This window comes from Eubalaena glacialis, chromosome 5 (assembly GCF_028564815.1).
Source record: "Eubalaena glacialis isolate mEubGla1 chromosome 5, mEubGla1.1.hap2.+ XY, whole genome shotgun sequence".
Taxonomy (NCBI): domain Eukaryota; kingdom Metazoa; phylum Chordata; class Mammalia; order Artiodactyla; family Balaenidae; genus Eubalaena; species Eubalaena glacialis.
In genome coordinates, this window is record NC_083720.1 from 1912607 (window position 1) to 1934966 (window position 22360).

Sequence of the window (22360 nt, forward strand, 5' to 3'; positions counted from 1 at the left end):
ACTTTCTAATTAGATATTTTCATTACTACTTTAGTGGTTACCCTAGAGATTATGTTTCCTTAGTTCATTAGTCCACCACAAATCAACGCAAAAACCTTACACTTGTATAAATTCATTAAACACTCCCGTCCCTCACCTAGAAAGTTCTTGTGGTCACATGTTTGCATGTTTTAAAACCCTCAAGACATTGTTTTAAACAGTCAATATTCATTCATATCTACCCATTCCCATGCTCTTTTTTTTTTTTAATATTTATTTGGTTGCACTGGGTCTTAGTCGCGGGCTCCTTAGTTGCAGTTTGCCAGCTCCTTAGTTGCGGCACGTGGGCTCCTTAGTTGTGGCATGCGAACTCTTAGTTTCAGCATGCATGTGGGATCTAGTTCCCTGACCAGGGATCAAACCCGGGCCCCCTACATTGGAAGTACGGAGTCTTAACCACTGTGCCAGCAGGGAAGTCCCCATTCCCATGCTCTTCATTCCTTTCTATGTTTGTTTTTATCCAGAATCATTTCCCTCTAGCCTGAGTAATTTCCATAGTATACTTTTTTCTTGTCGTACAATCTGCTGGATATAAATTTTTGTTAGCTTGTGTTTGTGTGAATATATCTTCATTATGCCTTTTTTCCCGTATGTCTAGTATTTTTTACTGTATATTGGACTGTGGTTAATATAGTACAAGGTCCTGGCTCTGAAGAAAGCCAGAGTTTGTTCCAACAGGCCAGTGAATTACTGGTTGGCTGCCTGGAAGAGCAGGGCTGTTTTGTTTTGGCCCTAAGATGTCAACTTTACTCCTAAAATGTGGCCCTTCGAGGGTTTCAAAGGAAAACCAAGGTTTTCCAGCCCCTCTAACCCCAAGGGACTCAGCTTCGGAACTGCCACGCTACGGTGGACAGCCGCTGGGAGCTCTGCTCAGCGCACCCTGCCTTCCAGCCGCTGTTCCTGCCCCAGGATTCTTGGAGTCTTACGCTAAGCTTGCACAGTTCAGGGGTCAGCCAAGGATTTGAGGGCTTCCCCTTCTGCAGCTCCCTTCTCTCCGGGAGGTCCCCCTCTATTTCCAAACTCCTCCAACTCCTCAGGACCGTGAGACGGCGGCTTCCTGTGATGTTCTAGCACCCACGCTGCACAGACTGATCCCTTCCAGTCGGCTCCTGGGAAGTGGGGTGCGCGGGGATCCTACAGAGGAGTGGACGCCTGAACTACAACTGGAGGAGGACTGACTGAGCCAGCGAGAGGGCGAGCGAGGTTCCAGGCAGGAGGGACAACACGTGCACCCAGTGCTGGCCCTGCACCGTGCCGGCAGCTCCTCCACATGTTGGGAAGTGGAATGTGGGCTCAGGAGCCAGATGGCCTGGGTTTACATCCTAGCTTTGTCCCCTGCTGCTGTGACCTTGGGCAAGTGACCTTACCCCTCTGTGCCTCATCTTCCACACCTGTGTTGAGGAGGATTGATTGATAGTAGTACTTACCTCCTGCGACTGTTCTGAGGGTTAACTTGAGTCACACAGCCCTGACCCCGGCAGGACTATGCACGCAGTCCTTGCCCTGCAAGCCTCTCACTTGCCTTCGCCAGGCGCCTGGTTCCTCCCGCCTCACCCCAAGCCCTTCACATCCTGGCTGGAGCTGAAACAGGCCGACGGCAGAGTGCTGGGCAGGCTGGACTCCCGCTGACCGCCCCCCCCCCGGATGCCTTAACAAACAAACAAACAAACAGGTGACAGACAAACAGTAAGTAAGAGTGTCTCTCCTCCCGGCTGGTGTAACTCGGGCCCAGATGGAAGTGCTGCCGGGTCCCTGCACCCCAGCCCCCAGAGCACATTCTCAGAGCAGTCGCTGTAGCAAGTCCATTTATTACAAAAATAAGTCATGTGACATAAACACGTTTAAGTTCCGGATATGCAGCACACACTCTTGCAGTGCGGCTTATTTCAGTGCAGGCACAGTGCTCAGCTGTGCACGCCTCCTGGTGGGCGTGGGCGCACTTCCCACGGGCAGCCGCCGCGTCCCAGTGAGCTGCAGCGTCCCCAGGTGCGGCTGGGGCAGGGCTGTCCTGCGGGCCTGGGAGAACCCCACGCCACATCACGCACGGCCTCGGCCTGACAGCTTGGGACGTCAAACTCTACACCAGAGGTGAGGCTGAGCCCTCCTGGGCACGAATGCTCCCAACCCCACCTCCCCCTCCAGCCCCACCGGAAGTGCCCCCTGACCCAAGGGGGACCAAGGGGAAGGCTCAGAAGCACCCCCAGCCCGTTCCGGGGGCCCCGCATCTCGATGCTGCGTGCTGGGAGCACCCACGCATGCCTGCGGGCCGGGCGGCCCAGCGCGGGCTCACTGGCAGCACTCGGCCACGTGCCGGAAGAGCTCCTCCCCCTGCTCGTCGCTGAAGCACTGCAGGCAGTGAGGGCACTGAAGGTCCCCCTGGCCTCTCTGCGCTGCTCGGGGGCTCCCGCCCTCTGCGGGGAGTTCTGGCCGCTGGGATCCCATCCCAGGCCTCCAGCCACCGGGTGCCACAAGCTCCGAAGCGTCAGTCTCTAAGTACCCGGGAGTTTTGCCCCCAGTGTGAATCCGGCAAGAGCCTGGCTCTCGAGGATCCTGGAAAAAAGGCAAAGGGTCAGCGTACGAGGCTGGCCTCAGGCTCCAGCAACTAGACACCTGTTGTGCAGTGGGACTTGCACCTTCGCCCTGCCTGGTGCTGGGGCCCAAATGAGGACGTGCTCCGTGAACAACCTCCTGCCTGCGCTCACAGAGGGACGGGCCCCAGCGGGGCGGGGGGCCACTCCCCGACCCCGACCCCCACCGCGGCCCCAGCAGACTCACCCCACATGCCGCCGTGGAGAGAGGGAGCCTGGCAAACTGCGTCCCTCCTCGGTGGGCGGGGGGGGTCTCTGGAGGCAGCAGGGGTGCCCGTGGCACGGCCGACACGCTCGCCCCCCACGTCAGCCCCGAAGCGCCGTGACCCCCGGTGTTCATCACACCTCGTGTGGGAGCCTCAGCCCAGGCGGCGGGACCCTGGCTGCTGGCCCACAGCTTCACCACCACCCGCCCCGGGGTGTCGCCCAGGGGCCCAGCAGGAGCAAGTGCTCCCAAAGCTCGACGGCCACAGGCCGCAGCAGAAAGGGGCTCAGAGGCCACTCAGTGCACAGGCCCCGGGCCTCGGCAGGCCGGGCCACCCTTCTGTCCACCAGTGGGGTCCACAGCCACGCAGGATGGGGCACTGGGGGTGGCTCCCGCCGCCCCGAGGCCAACCACGAAGGGCGGTTCCGGGGTCAGCTCGGCATCCCCGCCCCACCAGGGCGCTAGCCCCCCCAGGAGGATGTGTATCGGGTGCTCTGGGCGGACCCAGGGAGGAGCAGGGAAGCGGCGTGTGGGTGCCCCGGGTCCTGCAGTGAGAAACCATCAGTTCCCACCCAGGCCAGGCCTCCCAAGAAGCACCCCCTGTGGCGGGACAGCACGGAGCCCAGAGTGAGCTGCGGGGCCTGCCCGCCTGCACGGCCCATCCCTGTGCACGGGGGTTGTGAGCTGGGGGGTGCCAGCAGACGCCTGGAGCCTCAGCGGCTGTGTGTGTGTGACAGGGCGACCAGGGTCCCTGCCGCACAGCGAGGAGGGGACACGTGTGCACGAAGCTCCCAGTAGGGAGCCCGAGGCCCAGGACGTGCCCTCTGGGTGCAAGACAGGCCCGACAGCCACCCCTGAAGTCACACGCCACCACGCCAACGTCCTCTACAGACACAGACGGTACGACAGGGAGGTTTTCTGCCACCAGGCCCCAGGCACCGGGCACGGTGGCTCTGCCCGGAGCACAGAATCAGGGTCTCGGCAGACGCAGAAGGGCTTGAAACCGATGAAAGAAACACGAAGAAAACACCCAGCCTGGACCGGAGGAGATGGGCCTCCATCTACCTGTTTCCAGGGTACCTGGCGCTGCAGCAAGGCCACCCGTTCCTCCAACTCCTGGATCCGACTCTGAGCCCGCTCCCGGTCGACCCTCTCCGACGTGAAGTCGTCCTTGTACGCGAGGATCTGTGAGGAGACAGACACTCGGCCATCAGACGGCAGCGCCCATTCTGCTCAGACGGAGAAAGCCCCCCAGCGCCTCCCAGCGCCCGGCCCCGGGGCGGGGGGCACCTGCTGCTCCAGCATCTGCACCCGCTCCAGCGCGGCGTCCCGGGCCCTCCTCGCGGCCGCCAGCTCCCGCCTCGCTTCTGCACAGTCGTTGATTTTCTCCTCCAACTGTGTGTTGAGCCGGGAGATCTCCTTCCTCATCAGCTCGGGCGGGGAGGGCCTCTCAGCCTCGAGGGGGGCCTGCAGCCCCCTCAGCTGTGCGTGAAGCCCCCTCACGTACTCGTCCCTGCTGGCGTCGTAGCGCTGCCACTTGGCATTGAGGTCTTCCACCTGAGGAGGCCGGAAAGCTCACGGTGACGGTGGCTGAGAATCTGCTCTCAAGCCAACCTGAACTGTGAAGCTATTCACTAGCAACAAGGAGCACAGTGAGTTTCCCCTTAAATGAAAGTTGCCTCAGGGGACCTCCCTGGTGGCGCAGTGGTTAAGGATCCGCCTGCCAATGCAGGAGACACGGGTTCGAGCCCTGGTCCGGGAAGATCCCACGTGCTGCAGGGCAACTGAGCCCGTGCGCCACAACTACTGAGCCTGCACTCTAGAGCCCGCGAGCCACAACTGCTGAGCCCGGGTGCCACAACTGCTGAGCCTGTGAGCCACAACTACTGAAGCCTGCATGCCTAGAGCCCGTGCTCCGCAACAAGAGAAGCCACAGCAATGAGAAGCCCGCACACTGCAACGAAGACCCAACGCAGCCAAAAATAAATACATTAATTAATTAATTACTTTTTAAAAAAATAAATAAAAGGAACGAAGGCCAAAAAAAAAAAAAGTTGCCTCAGTTTGCTCTGTGCAGAGGGGACACTAGGACGTGGCGACAATGGCCACAAACAACCGCCGTAGACAGAAGCGGACTTGCTACAATTTCCCACCGTAAAAGCTATACTTGATAGTAATTCTTGTACCTCATTTATCCACGTGAATTAACTTGGGGGCCGGAGAATGACAAGCGAGAAGTTCTGCACGTCCTTTTAGGCAAATATGTCGGGCCTCTAGGGACTGCGTGTATCAGCCAAAGTGGCCTGAGGGCAGGGGCAACCCCTGGGCACAGCCGAGGAGAGGACCCTCATCTGCGGGCCATGAGGGGAAAGTTCTTCCCGAGTAACATCTAACAGACACTCACGTGAGTCACCTTCTGCTTCAACAGTCGATTCTCCTCCCGTAACTTCTCAACAACCGCGTGGACAGAGCCGTCCCCATCTGCACATGCTGGCTGCGTAAGAAAGGGACAGAGCAGACACCGTGTCACCGAACGTGACTGTCGTGTGCGGCAAGAGGGTAGGAAGGCACACCTGGAGACTGAGGTCGCAGATGGTCACTGCAGCCCGCACTGCGGCAGGTGGGATGGAGACAGGAAAGGACGTGCCCCTTCCCGAAGGTGGGGGAGGGGTGGTCCTCGCCCCACCCAAGCCCACCCCACGCTGGGGCCAAGCCTCACACAATCTTCTCATGCCTGAGACTTTCCACCATCACGGGAGTCAGGAGGGCAGGAAGCTTAATCTCACCGTCCACCAGAGAACCTTCCAGCCCAGGGCCACAGGGCCGCCAGGAGCAGGCCCGGCCAGGGACCCGGCTCCCTCCCTCTGAGCCCACCACGCTGTCATGTCATGTCACGCAAGCAGGGTTAACCTCAGTGATTCTGTACACGGCAGTCCACCCGTGCCTCACTCGGGGTCTCGGAAGTCATGCCTAGAAACCCACGTGCCAAACCAGCCCTAATGGTGGTGGGCAGAACTAGCCGAAAAGTCCATCTGAATCCTAGAAATTCAGTGCATTTAACAGTACAGTGGGCTGTATGCTGGTGACATTATTTTTGAGAATTCCCCTCGAATGACAAAGGAACTACATGTCCTAACCCAGCGGGCACCGGGAAACCCCGGTGACTCAGCCGAGTCCAGGGCTGAGAAGTGATGCCGATTTAGAGCCTGTTAAGAGCCCCGGCCCCACCCCTGCCCAGGCCAAACACGACCTGCGGCTGTGTTCAAGTCCCCAGAGGGAAATGACACAGTGACTCAAAATCAGACGAGAACACAGCCTGCCCCCAGAGAGCACTGTGGTATCTGAAATATGCCTGTGTGCTTTCTGAGGTTCCCTTTTCGTGGAATCCACCCGCAGAGACGGGCAGTTCTCAGACCGAGGTTCTCCCCAGCAGGCTTCCCAGTGGAGCTGCTGCTAAGGGGCTGGAGGGCCTGTCCCCCCCTCCCCCGCGTTTCTGAGTCAACCTGGTTGCAGCCTCAGAGGATCAGAGAACTGCCTGGAAAAGACCCCACGAGAGTAACCTGGGCTGGGCGGGGCAGGGTGTGCACTGCGTGCCGGAAGGGGGTGGAATCAGACAGGCAGGGAAGGTGGCCTCGGCCTGAGCTCCCAACACCCCCAGCCAGGAGCCCCCTGGTCTCCCAGGTAGGGAATTCCTGATGCTGAAACCCCTGCTGTCGCCTCCCCGACCAGACCGAACACACAGCCACAGCCCAGATCCACCCAGTCCTGGAGGCCCCCGGCCCAGCCCCGTGCCCCCGGCCCCCCTGCCCCTGCCCCTGCCCGGCTCCCTCCCTGCTGGCCCCACCCTGCCTAGGGCCTGGCCAGGGGTCACAGTGCCAGGTACACAGAAGGGCTCCGTGTCCTCCCTTCACTGACGCGGGTCCCCGCCCTGCAGGAGGCCCCGGAGAGGCCAGCCCTGCTCAGACACGTGGAGCCCTCCCCCGCCCCGGCCCGGCCCGGCCCGATTCCTCACGGTGTTTGGGGCCTGGCCCTGCACCTGCGGCCTTTGGAGGCGCTGCCCCTCACCTGCCTGCACGTGTGCCAGCACCTGCTCAGGACACCCCTCCCGCCCCTGCTCTGCCTGCTTCGTCCTCAGCGAAGGCTGATGAGACCACAGTGCCATCTCCCCACAGGGACCAGGGTCAGCTGCAGGTCTGGGCGTGGCAGCTGGTGACGCAGGCCACCTGCTTCCCTGTCACGTTCTGCACCTTCCACCGTGCTAGAAGAAATCCCCGGATGGGCGGGCTTTGCTGCAACCCTCACTATGGAGAGCAGGGGGGACCCTGGGCGCCCCGACCTCCACGATGGCTGAGGGATCCTGAGGCGCGAGACGCCTCCTGCTGCACCTCGGTCCTCATCGTGGTGTGCTGACACCACGGCCTACCTCAGGGCTCCTCTCCCCCGCGTCCCCCTGTGCGCGCTGGCGTTCATCCAGACACTTGGCCAGATGCTGGCACATGTGGGAGGTGGCGGCCAGAGTCCTCCGCAGCTGATGGGTCTCGTCGGCCAAGGAGCGGCACAGAATGTCGCTGGCAGCCCGGGCCCGCCCCTTCTGTGCCCCGCTTCTCCTCAGCAGGGCCACTTCCTCCTCCTGCTCCCGCTCCGGCTGGCTCATCAGCTGCTGCGTCTCCCTCTCTTTTTCTTCTAGTTGCTCGGAAAGTCTCTCGATTTCCTAAGGGGAAGATTTAAAAGCACAGTTGATTTGACTAAAAGAAGCAATATCAGGAACAAACATTCATAGAGCAGAAGGAAGTCCAGCACAGACACCCATCAGTAGGTAATAAACGCGCTCATTTGGAGGTTGGCTTCTGAACGAATAATTAACTTTGGAGTTTTCAGCCCACAAAGTTCTATCTGAAACTTCATCTAAAATTCTATTTTCATGAGCAAATTCATAATGTTAGGTTTTACATCATCAAATTACTAAGTGCGGCAATTCCAAATACTTCTTGATGGGAAGGGTAGAAACTCCACTGCAGTGGGTAGCCCCCCAAAAGATATGCCCACGCCCTAACCCCCGATACTTGGGAATGTGACTTTATTTAGAAATAGGGTCTGTGAAGATGCAGTTAGCTAAGATGAAGTCATACTGGATTAGAATGGACTCTAATCCAATGACTAGTGTCCTCATAAGAAGAAGGAAACATGGACACAGATACAGAAGAAGGCCACATGTCGACAGAGGCAGAGACTGGAGTGATGTGTCCACAAGCCAAAGAACACCAGGGATGCCGACAGCCACCGGAAGTTGCAAAAGAAAAAGAAGGGCCCTCCCCCAGAGCCTCAGAGGGAGCACGTCTCTGCCAGCGACACCCTGATTTTGGGCTTCTGGCCTCTAGAACAGCGAAAGATGAAGCATCGGTTGTTGTAAACCACCCAGTTTATGGTACTTTGTTACAGCAGTTCTAGGAAACTAATATACCCAACCCCAATTAATTTTTTTTAAAAAGTCCTTAAAATTACAATTTGCTTTAAACCCAGCCTTAGTTTTGTGCTTTCCCATTTTCAAAGTAATCTCCAGCATAAACAGTACATAAGGGAGGTGAAGCAGGATGAACCAGTCCATCCTACAAATGAAAAAACAGCTTCAGAAAAGTCAGGGTTGAGCCTGAGCTCCACGTGAGGAAGTGGCAGGAGAAGGATCTGGGCTCCACTCGGGGAAGTGCTCAAGCTCACCTCCTGCGTGCTCACGAGGAGGGATGGACACCAGGAACCGAGAACCTTCTTACCACAGTGGAATGGAATACAGGGCCATATTACTAACGGAACCCTGAATTACTACTCTCTTAACTGCTTTAAAACAAAAACATGTGCATGGTTATAAAAAATTCAAACATACAGAAGGAAATCAAATGAAAACTTAAACTCCTCTCTCCCACCAGCTCCTCTGCCCCCAGCTTCACTCTCCAGAGGCAACTACTCACTATTCGGGCACAGACCTTTCCAGAGTGTTTATAAGCATCTATAACACATGTATTTTTACACAAACGGATGCTACAACACTGTTCGGCACCTTGCTTTTTTCCTCCTTAGCAATATGCCTTATTCCACAGCAGCACAGAACCTGCCTTGTTCTTTTCAACCACAGCCTGGAGCTTCACGACAGATTCCAGATTTACTGAACACACACCTCCAGCTGGCAGACATGTGGCTGCTTCCTTGTGCCCTTATGCAAATACAGCCACGGGATAAATGCCCAGAAGTCACATGGCTGGGATTGTTTTTAAGACTGGGGTTAAGAAATAATTGGTGGGATGGACCTAGAGATTATCATACTAAATAAAGTCAGAAAGAGAAAGACAAATACCGTATCATATCACTTTATATGTGGAATCTAAAATATGGCACAAATGAACTTATCTACGAAACAGAAACAGACCCACAGACGTAGAGAGCAGACTTGTGGTGGCCAAGGGGGAGGTCAGGTGGGGGAGGGATGGATTGGGAGTTTGGGATTAGCAGGTGCACATTATTATATAGAGAATAGGTAAACAACCAGGTCCTACTGGATAGCACAGGGAACTATATTCAATATCCTGTGATAAACCATAATGAAAGAGAATACAAAAAAGAATGTATGTATATACGTGTGTGTGTGTGTGTCAGTGAATCACTTTGCTGTATAGTAGAAATTAATGCAACATTGTAAATCAACTACACCTCAACAAAATAAATTAATAAAACAAAAAAATAATTGGTGGAACTCAGGAACACAGCCTGTCTCCGGATCGCAGCCTGGCTCCCTGGGCCCACACCCGCATCCCCGAGGCAAGGGCTGCTCCCCACGCTCCTGCACCCAAACACCCCGTGCATCTGTGACAACCAATCCATGGATAAGCCCAGCATGTGACCAAATCACTCCAACCAGGTGACCCAGAAAACGTTCTGGAAACCTCGCCCTCTCTCAGGGAATTTTTTTTTTTTTTTTTTTGGCCGCATTGCGTGGCTTGCGGGATCTTAGTTCCCCGACCAGGGATCGAACCCAGGCCCTTGGCAGTGAAAGCGCCAGGTCGTAACCACTGGACCCCACCCCAGGGAATTCCCTCAGGGAATTTTTAAGAGTCCTCTCCTTCCCATTTTCCTTGGACTTCGCTCTAGAAATGAACAGAAAAAGAGGAAAGAAGAAAAACTGCAGTTAGAATGACAGGTTTGGCTCTCTTAGCAAAGGCCTAGAGGAACAGGCTGTTCTAGATCCGCACTTCACAACAGGGACTCACAACAGGAAAGAGCAGAGGCCTGGCAGCTGGCGAGGCAAACCGTGAGGGCGGCGGGGGAGATGAGGAGGTCGGGCCCCAGCGAGTGGGAAACGTCCACCACCAGGTGCGGAAGAAGCAGGACTGGTGACGACGGGTGTGACACATCACTGGGAATGAGCCCGTCAGCTGGGACTTCCGCCCCAAGGCGTGTGGCGTTGGCACTCCGTCACGCCATCACACCTCCCTACCCTCGACTCACAGATGTCACAATCTCAGGGGTGCCAGGTGACAGCCACTCTTGGAAGGTCATTACTTTCATTTTTCCACCTTTTGGCCCCGACGACCTCACCCCTGAACCAAAGGAGGAGAAGAGGCCTCTCCCTGCAAGCTGGCCGGTGGGCATCCACACCTCCTCCCAGCAGATGGCCCTTCAGCACCAGGCTGCACCTGCAGGACTGGGAAGGGGGCGCTGGGGGCCGCCAGGCATGGCCTTCTGAGCCTGTCCACACAGCTGGGGCTGCCGGCTGGTGCCAAGTCACTTGGTCTGGGTGAAGCCACGTCCAGACAGTGCGATGGGGCATTTACACAGCTGAGAACCAACTATAGCCTTCTAAGCATAAAACACTATAAACAGGAAAAAGAACGCCAAACCCCAACGAAAGCTCCGGCTCTCACTGCTGATTGTTTCCTGGCCTTGGATTTATTTGTTCTCTTTAAAAACTGGCCGCTTTTGAAGGCAGTGCCAGCTGGTCAAGGCCCCTGTCCCACGTCCTTACTGTGGAAAACGCAGCAGGAGCCCCTCCCTCCACAGTGTCACAGATGCCAGGCCCGCCGTGGACTCGTCTTCCCCTGCCAGCATCACAGCTCTGGGGTGGCCTTGTCACTACTGGCGGGATAGACATGCCACACTCCCCCGAGCTGGACCTAGTCGCCCTCCACAGTGGCTCAGAAGTGTACCTGGAGTAGACACAGATGGTAAAGAGAGACCTGCCCTGAGAGTGGACTTTCATTACATTTTAGAGTTATTCAAATCAAAAGCTGTGATTTCAGCAGCGCAACAGAGAAACGTCTCTATCCTTGCCTTTATCTGATACTGAAGTGTATTCAGAGTAAATACATGTTATGCATATAAAAGAGGTATCAATATATATACAAATACGTACAATACAAACACAGAGAGAAAGTCTGTAATACCAGCGAAGGCTGGTCGCCCATGGAATCATACATTTCACAGACTTCTAAGTCCCTACGATAACCGCATGGACAGCAGCAGCAGCAAATGCACCAACCATGCAGTCTCCACACATCCTACGAGACAGCTGCTATCATGTCTCCCGTTCCACAGATGGGCAAACTGAGGCTCACGGGATCCAGGTGGCTGCTGGAGTGCCCAGGTAAGGAGGCAGTGGCACCCCAGTCTCGACACCTCCACCTACCACAGCTCCCTTGCACCCTCTGAGGCTGGGGGACTTCAAGCAACACCTGATTTCCGAGCATCTTTCCTTGCTGGTCAAACGGAGACAGTAAGAGAAACAATGGGGCAGAAGGTCCCCGGGCTTCGGGGGCTCATGGAGCTTCCCAAGGACACACTCTCTCTCGTCGCCACACCCCAGCCCTGGGTCCAGCCCAGCCCCATGAGGATCCCCAGTAAATGAGAAGACTGGGGGTACAACGGCCAGGACCTGGGCCTTGTTCTCAACCTGTTTACAACACAGAGACTGAAAACCACGAACACGCAGCTGACTCTGGCGGTGAGATTAGTTGAATCGGAAGGACTCACAGGCCCTTATTGTCTGTCTTAAAAATCCTCTTTCAAACACCAGTTTAGAAATGATCTGGCTCTCGTGGAGACTTGCTGGGTGACAACATATACCATACCTGGGGCTGGCTTTTTCCCTCACCGCTGGGAAACTGCCAGAGCTAGAGAAGCAAAGGCAAGACCACCAGGAGGTGGTGCACTGCACTGTAGGGCGACCCACCCCCCAAGAGGGCTGCCTGACCTGCCCTCCCCTCCACAGCGTGAGAGGCCCCAGGACCCCTGGAGCCCCCAGGTTTTGGGCACTCGTTGCTTGCTCTGAAGTTGGAGAGACGCATACTGGCTCATCTGGCTAAGTGCCCTTGTCCAATCAGTAACAGTTCTTAGGACACAGAACATAGACCACTGTTGGCAAAAAGCAAGGCCTGTCCTAGAATCCCGGCATTACACACACAGACATGATGCACAGAAGTCAGCAAATGGCCAATGACCCCTGGGAGACCCTGTCACTGGGACCTAAAATCCCATGGCTCCACTCTCAGGACACAAAAGTGTGAGGAATTCTATTAATAGTCTTGTGGATCAACCTTAAAAATAAGAGGCGTAGCCTCTTGGCCTTCGTCCCTTTCTTAGTCTGCTCGGGCTGCCGTAACAAAGTCCACAAACTAGGTAACTTAAAACAATAGAAATGTATCCTCTCACAGGCTAGAGGTCCAAAATCCAGGTGTCAGCAGGCCATGTGCCTTCCGGGGACTCTAGGGAAGAATGCTTCCTCGTCTCTTCCAGCTTCTGCGGGTTGCTGGTAACCCTCGGCTTGTACATGCCTCCCTCCAATCTCTGCCCCCATCTTCACGTGGCTGTCTTGTAAGGACACCAGTCACTGGATTAGGGTCCACGCTAGGCCAGTATGACTTCATTTCTATATATTACCCCTGCAAAGACCCTACTTCCAAATAAGGTCATAATCACAGGTTCCAGGTGGAAAGGAATTTGGGGAGACACTATCCAGCCCGCATAGTCCTCTTCTCTCTCCTTCCTGGGCAGCCCTCAGTGGCTGGCCATGTGCAGACTGCAGCCCAGCCCATGGTTACCTTGTAACCAGCAGCTGAAGGGGGAGTGAGATAACAGGAGCAAGCAGGGAATTTAAGAAAAGTCAACTCACTGGGCCTTCACCACAAGTGCCAAGCACTGAAGATGTGCCGGGGGAGGCACTGATGAGGACACAGCACACCTCCTCCCCACTGGAAGAGTGCAGGGGGAAGCAGGCAAACAGGTACGGACAAAAACGAGCACGGCCTGGAAGGTTCTGGGAATATGGCAGAGGAGGGAGCACCGGGAATCTTCTCCTCACCTGAAAAACAGTGCACTGGCAGAAATCTGTCTGGTGTGACCATTTTGGATCTCAAGTCCTAAAGACTTGCAACTTCCATATGAGGACTTGGACAGTAAATTGAGGTTAATTTCACTCAATTTCAGCTCTTCCTACAGTAGCAGCTACCCATCCCACCCCTAGCCATGCCACTGGAGGCCATACACCTGTTTCTGGAGCAGCCTGCACACAGCTTGCAGGAGCCAAGGTGGGCAAAAAAGACCCTGTCCTCCAAATACTGGGGATCTGTGCTCTGACCGCTGCTTCCTGCTTCTGATCACAGAGGTGCAGCCAAACAGGCAGGTGGCCATCGTTGCACCTCCCCCATTGCTACAGGACCCTCCCCCTCCAGCTGAAGTGCTATGGGATTTAAAGGGCCAGTGCCCTTCCCTTCCCCTTTTAATTTTTCTTTTTCTGCTTTAGGGAGCCAGACTTTAAGACTAGGATATTCAAAAGCAACTACATAAAAGGGGAAAATTTGAAAGTGACCACACATTCCCAGGTACAGGCTGAGAAAACCTTAATTTATGCCTCAGGCTGATCCCTGGTACAGAGACAATCTACAACAACCAAAGAAAAACAAAAACAGCAAATCCTAGGGAACGAGAGTAATCTGATTTCCAGAGATACCACATTATTAGATCCAAATGTCCAGTTTTAAACAAACAACAACAAAAAAAGCACAAGGCACTCAAAGACACAGGAAAATACGGCCCATTCAAAGGAAAAAATAAATCAACAGAAGCTGTCCCTGAAAAAGACCTGATGGTGGATCTTCTAGACAAGGACTCTAAAACAACCATCTTAAAGATGCTCAAAAAACTAAAAGAAGAGGGAGGAGCAAGATGGCGGAAGAGTAAGACGCGGAGATCACCTTCCTTCCCACAGATACAGTAGAAATACATCTACACGTGGAACTGCTCCTACAGAACACCCACTGAACGCTGGCAGAAGACGTCAGACCTCCCAAAAGGCAAGAAAATCCCCACGTACTTGGGTAGGGCAAAAGAAAAAAGAAATAACAGAGACAAAAGAATAGGGACGGGACCTGCACCAGTGGGAGGGAGCCGTGAAGGAGGAAAGGTTTCCACACACTAGGAAGGCCCTTCGCGGGCAGAGACTGCGGGTGGCAGAGGGGGGAAGCTTCGGAGCCACGGAGGAGAGCGCAGCCACAGGGGTGCGGAGGGCAAAGCGGAGAGATTCCCACACGGAGGATCGGTGCCGAGCGGCACTCACCAGCCCGAGAGGCTTGTCTGCTCAGCCGCCGGGGCGGGCGGGGCCTGGGAGCTGGGGCTCGGGCTTCGGTGCTAGCCGGGAGGGAGTCCGGGAAAAAGACTGCAGCTGCCAAAGAGGCAAGAGAATTTTTCTTGCCTCTGTTTCGCGGCGCGCAAGGAGAGGGGATTCAGAGCGCCGCCTAAACGAGCTCCAGAGACGGGCGCGAGCCGCGGCTATCAGCGCGGATCCCACAGCAACAGGGACGCAGAGGGAAAAACGGAGAGATTCCCGCACAGAGGCTCGGCGCCGAGCAGCACTCACCAGCCCAAGAGGCTTGTCTGCTCACCCGCCGGGGCGGGCGGGGGCTGGGAGCTGAGGCTCGGTCGGATCACAGGGAGAGGACTGGGGTTGGCGGCGGGAACACAGCCTGAAGGGGCTAGCGCACCACAGCTAGCCGGGAGGGAGCCCGAGAAAAAGTCTGCAGCTGCCGAAGAGGCAAGAGACTTTTTCTTGCCTCTTTGTTTCGCGGCGCGCAAGGAGAGGGGATTCAGAGCGCCGCCTAAACGAGCTCCAGAGACGGGCGCGAGCCGCGGCTGTCAGCGCGGACCCCAGAGGCGGGCGTGGGACGCTAGGGCTGCTGCTGCCGCCGCCAGAAGGCCTGTGTGGGGGCGCGGGTCGCTCTCCGCGCCGCCCCTCCCGGGAGCCGGTGCAGCCCGCCGCGGCCAGGGTCCCGTGATCCGGGGACAACTTCCCCGGGAGAACGCACGGCGCGCCTCAGGCTGCTGCAACGTCACGCCGGCTTCTGCCGCCGCAGGCTCGCCCCGCCTCCTCCGTACCCCTCCCTCCCCCCGGCCTGACTGAGCCAGAGCCCCCGAATCAGCTGCTCCTTTAACCCCGTTCTGTCTGGGCGGGGAACAGACGCCCTCAGGCGACCTACACGCAGAGGCAGGTCCAAATCCAAAGCTGAACCCCGGGAGCTGTACGAACAAAGAAGAGAAAGGGAAATCTCTCCCAGCAGCCTCAGAAGCAGCGGATTAAAGCTCCACAAATAACTTGATGTGCCTGCATCTGTGGAATATCTGAATAGACAACGAATCATCCCAAATTTAGGAGGTGGACTTTGGGAGCAGGATATATTAATTTTTCCCCTTCTCCTTTTTTTGTGAGTGTATATGTGTATGCTTCTGGGTGAGATTTTGTCCGTATAGCTTTGCTCTCACCGTTAGTCCTAGGGTTAGGTCCGTCCGTTTTTTTTGTTGTTGTTGTTGTTGTTTTTAACTTAAAAAAATTTTTTTCCCTAAAAAATGTTTTCTTAATAATTTTTTCCTTATTTTCTATTTTTAAAAAATTGAAAAAACATTTTTAAATAAGTTTTTTCATATTTTTTATTTTAAAAAATTAAAAAAATTTTTCTTAATAAATTTTTTTCTTAATTTTTTTCTTATTTCTTATTATAAAAAATTAATAAATCTATTTTTAAAAATTAAAAAAAATTTTCTTAATAAATTTATTCTTAATAATTTTTTTTCTTATTTTTTATTATAATAGCTTTATTTTATTTTATTTTATCCTCTTTCTTTCTTTCTTTCTATTTTTTTCTCCCTTTTATTCTGAGCCGTGTGGATGAAAGGCTCTTGGTGCTCCAGCCAGGCATCAGGGCTGTGCCTCTGAGGTGGGAGAGCCAACTTCAGGACACTGGTCCACAAGAGACCTCCCAGCTCCACGTAATACCAAACGGCAAAAATCTCTCAGAGATCTCCATCTCAACATCAAGACCCAGCTTCACTCAACGACCAGCAAGCTACATTGCTGGACACCTTATGCCAAACAACTAACAAGACAGGAACATAGCCCCATCCATTAACAGAGAGGCTGCCTAAAATCATAATAAGGCCACAGACACCCCAAAACACACCACCAGATGTGGACGTGCCCACCAGAAAGACAAGATCCAGCCTCATCCACCAGAACACAGGCACTAGTTCCCTCCACCAGGAAACCTACACAACCCACTGAACCAACCTTAGCCACTGGGGACAGATACCAAAAACAACGGGAACTACGAACCTGCAGCCTGTGAAAAGGAGACCCCAAACACAGTAAGATAAGCAAAATGAGAAGACAGAAAAACACACAGCAGATGAAGCAGCAGGGTCAAAACACACCAGACCTAACAAATGAAGAGGAAATAGGTAGTCTACCTGAAAAAGAATTCAGAATAATGATAGTATGGATGATCCAAAATCTTGGAAATAGAATAGACAAAATGCAAGAAACATTTAACAAGGACGTAGAAGAACTAAAGAGGAACCAAGCAACGATGAAAAGCACAATAAATGAAATTAAAAATACTCTAGATGGGATCAATAGCAGAATAACTGAGGCAGAAGAACGGATAAGTCACCTGGAAGATAAAATGGTGGAAATAACTACTGCAGAGCAGAATAAAGAAAAAAGAATGAAAAGAACTGAGGACAGTCTCAGAGACGTCTGGGACAACATTAAACGCACCAACATTCGAATTATAGGGGTCCCAGAAGAAGAAGAGAAAAAGAAAGGGACTGAGAAAATATTTGAAGAGATTATAGTTGAAAACTTACCTAATATGGGAAAGGAAATAGTTAATCAAGTCCTGGAAGCACAGAGAGTCCCATACAGGATAAATCCAAGGAGAAACACACCAAGACACATATTAATCAAACTATCAAAAATTAAATATAAAGAAAACATATTAAAAGCAGCAAGGGAAAAACAACAAATAACACACAAGGGCATCCCCATAAGGTTAACAGCTGATCTTTCAGCAGAAACTCTGCAAGCCAGAAGGGAGTGGCAGGATATACTTAAAGTGATGAAGGAGAAAAACCTACAACCAAGATTACTCTACCCAGCAAGGATCTCATTCAGATTTGATGGAGAAATTAAAACCTTCACAGACAAGCGAAAGCTGAGAGAGTTCAGCACCACCAAACCAGCTTTACAACAAACGCTAAAGGAACTTCTCTAGGCAAGAAACACAAGAGAAGGAAAACACCTACAATAACAAACCCAAAACATTTAAGAAAATGGGAATAGGAACATACATATCGATAATTACCTTAAATGTAAATGGATTAAATGCTCCCACCAAAAGACACAGACTGGCTGAATGGATACAAAAACAAGACCCATATATATGCTGTCTACAAGAGACCCACTTCAGAACTAGGGGCACATACAGACTGAAAGTGAGGGGATGGAAAAAGATATTCCATGCAAATGGAAATCAAAAGAAAGCTGGAGTAGCAATTCTCATATCAGACAAAATAGACTTTAAAATAAAGACTATTACAAGAGACAAAGAAGGACACTCCATAATGATCAAGGGATCGATCCAAGAGGAAGGTATAACAATTGTAAATATTTATGCACCCAACATAGGAGCACCTCAATACATAAGGCAAATACTAACAGCCATAAAAGGGGAAATCGACAGTAACACAATCATAGTAGGGGACTTTAACACCCCACTTTCACCAATGGACAGATCATCCAAAATGAAAATAAATAAGGAAACACAAGCTTTAAATGATACATTAAACAAGATGGACTTAATTGATATTTATAGGACATTCCACCCAAAAACAACAGAATACACATTTTTCTCAAGTGCTCATGGAACATTCTCCAGGATAGACCATATCTTGGGTCACAAATCAAGCCTTGGTAAATTTAAAAAAATTGAAATTGTATCAAGTATCTTTTCTGACCACAACGCTATGAGACTAGATATCAATTACAGGAAAAGATCTGTAAAAAATACAAACACATGGAGGCTACACAATACACTACTTAATAACGAAGTGATCACTGACGAAATCAAAGGGGAAATCAAAAAATACCTAGAAACAAATGACAATGGAGACACAGACGACCCAAAACCTATGGGATGCAGCAAAAGCAGTTCTAAGAGGGAAGTTTATAGCAATACAAGCCTACATCAAGAAACAGGAAACATCTCGAATAAACAACCTAACCTTGCACCTAAAGCAATTAGAGAAAGAAGAACAAAAAAACCCCAAAGCTAGCAGAAGGAAAGAAATCATAAAGATCAGATCAGAAATAAATGAAAAAGAAATGAAGGAAACAATAGCAAAAATCAATGAAACTAAAAGCTGGTTCTTTGAGAAGATAAACAAAATTGATAAACCATTAGCCAGACTCATCAAGAGAAAAAGGGAGAAGACTCAAATCAATAGAATTAGAAATAAAAAGGAGAAGTAACCACTGACACTTCAGAAATACAAACGATCATGAGAGATTACTACAAGAAACCCTATGCCAATAAAATGGACAACCTGGAAGAAATGGACAGATTCTTAGAAATGCACAACCTGCCGAGACTGAACCAGGAAGAAATAGAAAATATGAACAGACCAATCACAAGCACTGAAATTGAAACTGTGATTAAAAATCTTCCAACAATTTAGAGAAGAGCTAACACCTATCCTTCTCAAACTCTTCCAAAATATTGCAGAGGGAGGAACACTCCCCAACTCATTCTACGAGGCCACCATCACCCTGATACCAAAACCAGACAAAGATGTCACAAAGAAAGAAAACTACAGGCCAATATCACTGATGAACATAGATGCAAAAATCCTCAACAAAATACTAGCAAACAGAATCCAACAGCACATTAAAAGGATTATACACCATGATCAAGTGGAGTTTATTCCAGGAATGCAAGGATTCTTCAATATACGCAAATCAATCAACGTGATACATCATACTAACAAATTGAAGGAGAAAAACCATATGATCATCTCAATAGATGCAGAGAAAGCTTTTGACAAAATTCAACACCCATTTATGATAAAAGTCCTGCAGAAAGTAGGCATAGAGGGAACTTTCCTCAACATAATAAAGGCCGTATATGACAAACCCACAGCCAACATTGTCCTCAATGGTGAAAAACTGAAACCATTTCCACTAAGATCAGGAACAAGACAAGGTTGCCCACTCTCACCACTATTATTCAACATAGTTTTGGAAGTGTTAGCCACAGCAATCAGAGAAGAAAAAGAAATAAAAGGAATCCAAATCGGAAAAGAAGAAGTAAAGCTGTCACTGTTTGCAGATGACATGATACTATACATAGAGAATCCTAAAGATGCTACCAGAAAACTACTAGAACTAATCAATGAATTTGGTAAAGTAGCAGGATACAAAATTAATGCACAGAAATCTCTTGCATTCCTGTATACTAATGATGAAAAATCTGAAAGTGAAATTAAGAAAACACTCCCGTTTACCATTGCAACAAAAAGAATAAAATATCTAGGAATAAACCTACCTAAGGAGACAAAAGACCTGTATGCAGAAAATTACAGGACACTGATGAAAGAAATTAAAGATGATACAAATAGATGGAGAGATATACCATGTTCTTGGATTGGAAGAATCAACATTGTGAAAATGACTCTGCTACCCAAAGCAATCTACAGATTCAATGCAATCCCTATCAAACTACCACTGGCATTTTTCACAGAACTAGAACAAAAAATTTCACAATTTGTATGGAAACACAAAAGACCCCGAATAGCCAAAGCAATCTCGAGAACGAAAAATGGAGCTGGAGGAATCAGGCTCCCTGACTTCAGACTATATTACAAAGCTACAGTAATCAAGACAGTTTGGTACTGGCACAAAAACAGAAATATAGATCAATGGAACAGGATAGAAAGCCCAGAGATAAGCCCACGCACATATGGTCACCTTATCTTTGATAAAGGAGGCAAGCATATACAGTGGAGAAAAGACAGCCTCTTCAATAAGTGGTGCTGGGAAAATTGGACAGGTACGTGTAAAAGTATGAAATTAGAACACTCCCTGACACCATACACAAAAATAAACTCAAAATGGATTAAAGACCTAAGTGTAAGGCCAGACACTATCAAACTCTTAGAGGAAAACATAGGCAGAACACTCTATGACATAAATCACAGCAAGATCCTTTTTGACCCAGGTCCTAGAGAAATGGAAATAAAAACACAAATAAACAAATGGGACCTAATGAAACTGAAAAGCTTTTGCACAGCAAAGGAAACCATAAACAAGACCAAAAGACAACCCTCAGAATGGGAGAAAATATTTGCAAATGAAGCAACTGACAAAGGATTAATCTCCAAGATTTACAAGCAGCTCATGCAGCTCAATAACAAAAAAATGAACAACCCAATCCAAAAATGGGCAGAAGACCTAAATAGACATTTCTCCAAAGAAGATATACAGATTGCCAACAGACACATGAAAGAATGCTCAACATCATTAATCATTAGAGAAATGCAAATCAAAACTACAATGAGGTATCATCTCACACCGGTCAGAATGGCCATCATCAAAAAATCTAGAAACAATAAATGCTGGAGAGGGTGTGGAGAAAAGGGAACACTCTTGCACTGTTGGTGGGAATGTAAATTGATACAGCCACTATGGAGAACAGTATGGAGGTTCCTTAAAAAACTAAAAATAGAACTACCATACGACCCAGCAATCCTACTACTGAGCATATACCCTGAGAAAACCATAATTCAGAAAGAGTCATGTACCAAAATATTCATTGCAGCTCTGTTTACAATAGCCAGGACATGGAAGCAACCTAGGTGTCCCTCATCGGATGAATGGATAAAGAAGATGTGGCACATATATACAATGGAATATTACTCAGCCATAAAAAGAAATGAAATGGAGGTATTTGTAATGAGGTGGATGGAGTTAGAGTCTGTCATACAGAGTGAAGTAAGTCAGAAAGAGAAAAAGAAATACAGTATGCTAACACATATATATGGAATCTAAGGGAAAAAAAAAAGGTCATGAAGAACCTAGTGGCAAGACGGGAATAAAGACACAGACCTACTAGAGAATGGACTTGAGGATATGGGGAGGGGTAGGGGTGAGATGTGACAGGGTGAGAGAGTGGCATGGACATATATACACTACCAAATGTAAAATAGATAGCTAGTGGGAAGCAGCCGCATAGCACAGGGAGATCAGCTCGGTGCTTTGTGACCACCTAGAGGGGTGGGATAGGGAGGGTGGGAGGGAGGGAGATGCAAGAGGGAAGAGATATGGGAACATATGTATATGTATAACTGATTCACTTTGTTATAAAGCAGAAAGTAACACACCATTGTAAAGCAATTATACTTCAATAAAGATGTTTAAAAAAAAAAAAAACTAAAAGAAGATGTGGAGAAAGTCAAGAAAGCAATGTAGGAATAAAATGGAAATACGAATAAAGAAATAGAAAACCTAAAAAGAAACCAAAAAAATTGTGGAGCTAAAAAGTACATTAACTGAAATTTAAAAATTCACTGGAGGTATTCAAAGGCAGATTTGATCAGTAGAAGAATCAGCAAACTTGAAAACAGGACAATGAAAATTATCAAGATTCAAGGAAAGTAAACAGAGCCTAAGGGTCCTGTGGGACACCATTAAGCAGACCAACATACACATTGTGGGAGTCCCAGAAGCAGAAGCGAGAGAGAAAGGGGCAGAAAGAATACTTGAAGAAATAATGGCTGGGGCTTCCCTGGTGGTGCAGTGGTTAAGAATCCGCCTGCCAATGCAGGGGACACGGGTTCGAGCCCTGGTCCGGGGAGATCCCACATGCCGCAGAGCAACTAAGCCCGTGCGCCACAACTACTGAGCCTGTGCTCTAGAGCCTGTGAGCCACAACTACTGAGCCCACACGCCTAGAGCCCGTGCTCCACAACAAGAGAAGCCACAGCAATGAGAAGCCCGTGCACCACAACGAAGACACAACACAGCCATAAATAAATAAGAAATAATGGTTCAAAACTTCCCAAATGTGATGAAAGACATGAATCTAAACATCCAAGAAGCTCAATACACTCCAAGTAAGATGAAGTCAAAAAGACCAAGACACATTATAATCAAACTTTAGAAAGC

General features: G+C 50.3%; 1 protein-coding gene across 1 annotated transcript in view; it reads right to left on the reverse strand.

The window, feature by feature from the left end:
• Positions 1-1962: 1962 nt before the first annotated feature.
• TNIP2 (TNFAIP3 interacting protein 2) overlaps positions 1963-22360 on the reverse strand; it is a 34422-nt gene continuing 14024 nt past the window's right edge. Inside the window, 5 exon segments of the mRNA XM_061191057.1 lie at positions 1963-2589; positions 3898-4017; positions 4123-4389; positions 5237-5326; positions 7256-7543. Of these exon segments, the coding sequence (XP_061047040.1) occupies positions 2326-2589; positions 3898-4017; positions 4123-4389; positions 5237-5326; positions 7256-7543 (1029 nt within the window). The 3' untranslated portion in view covers positions 1963-2325.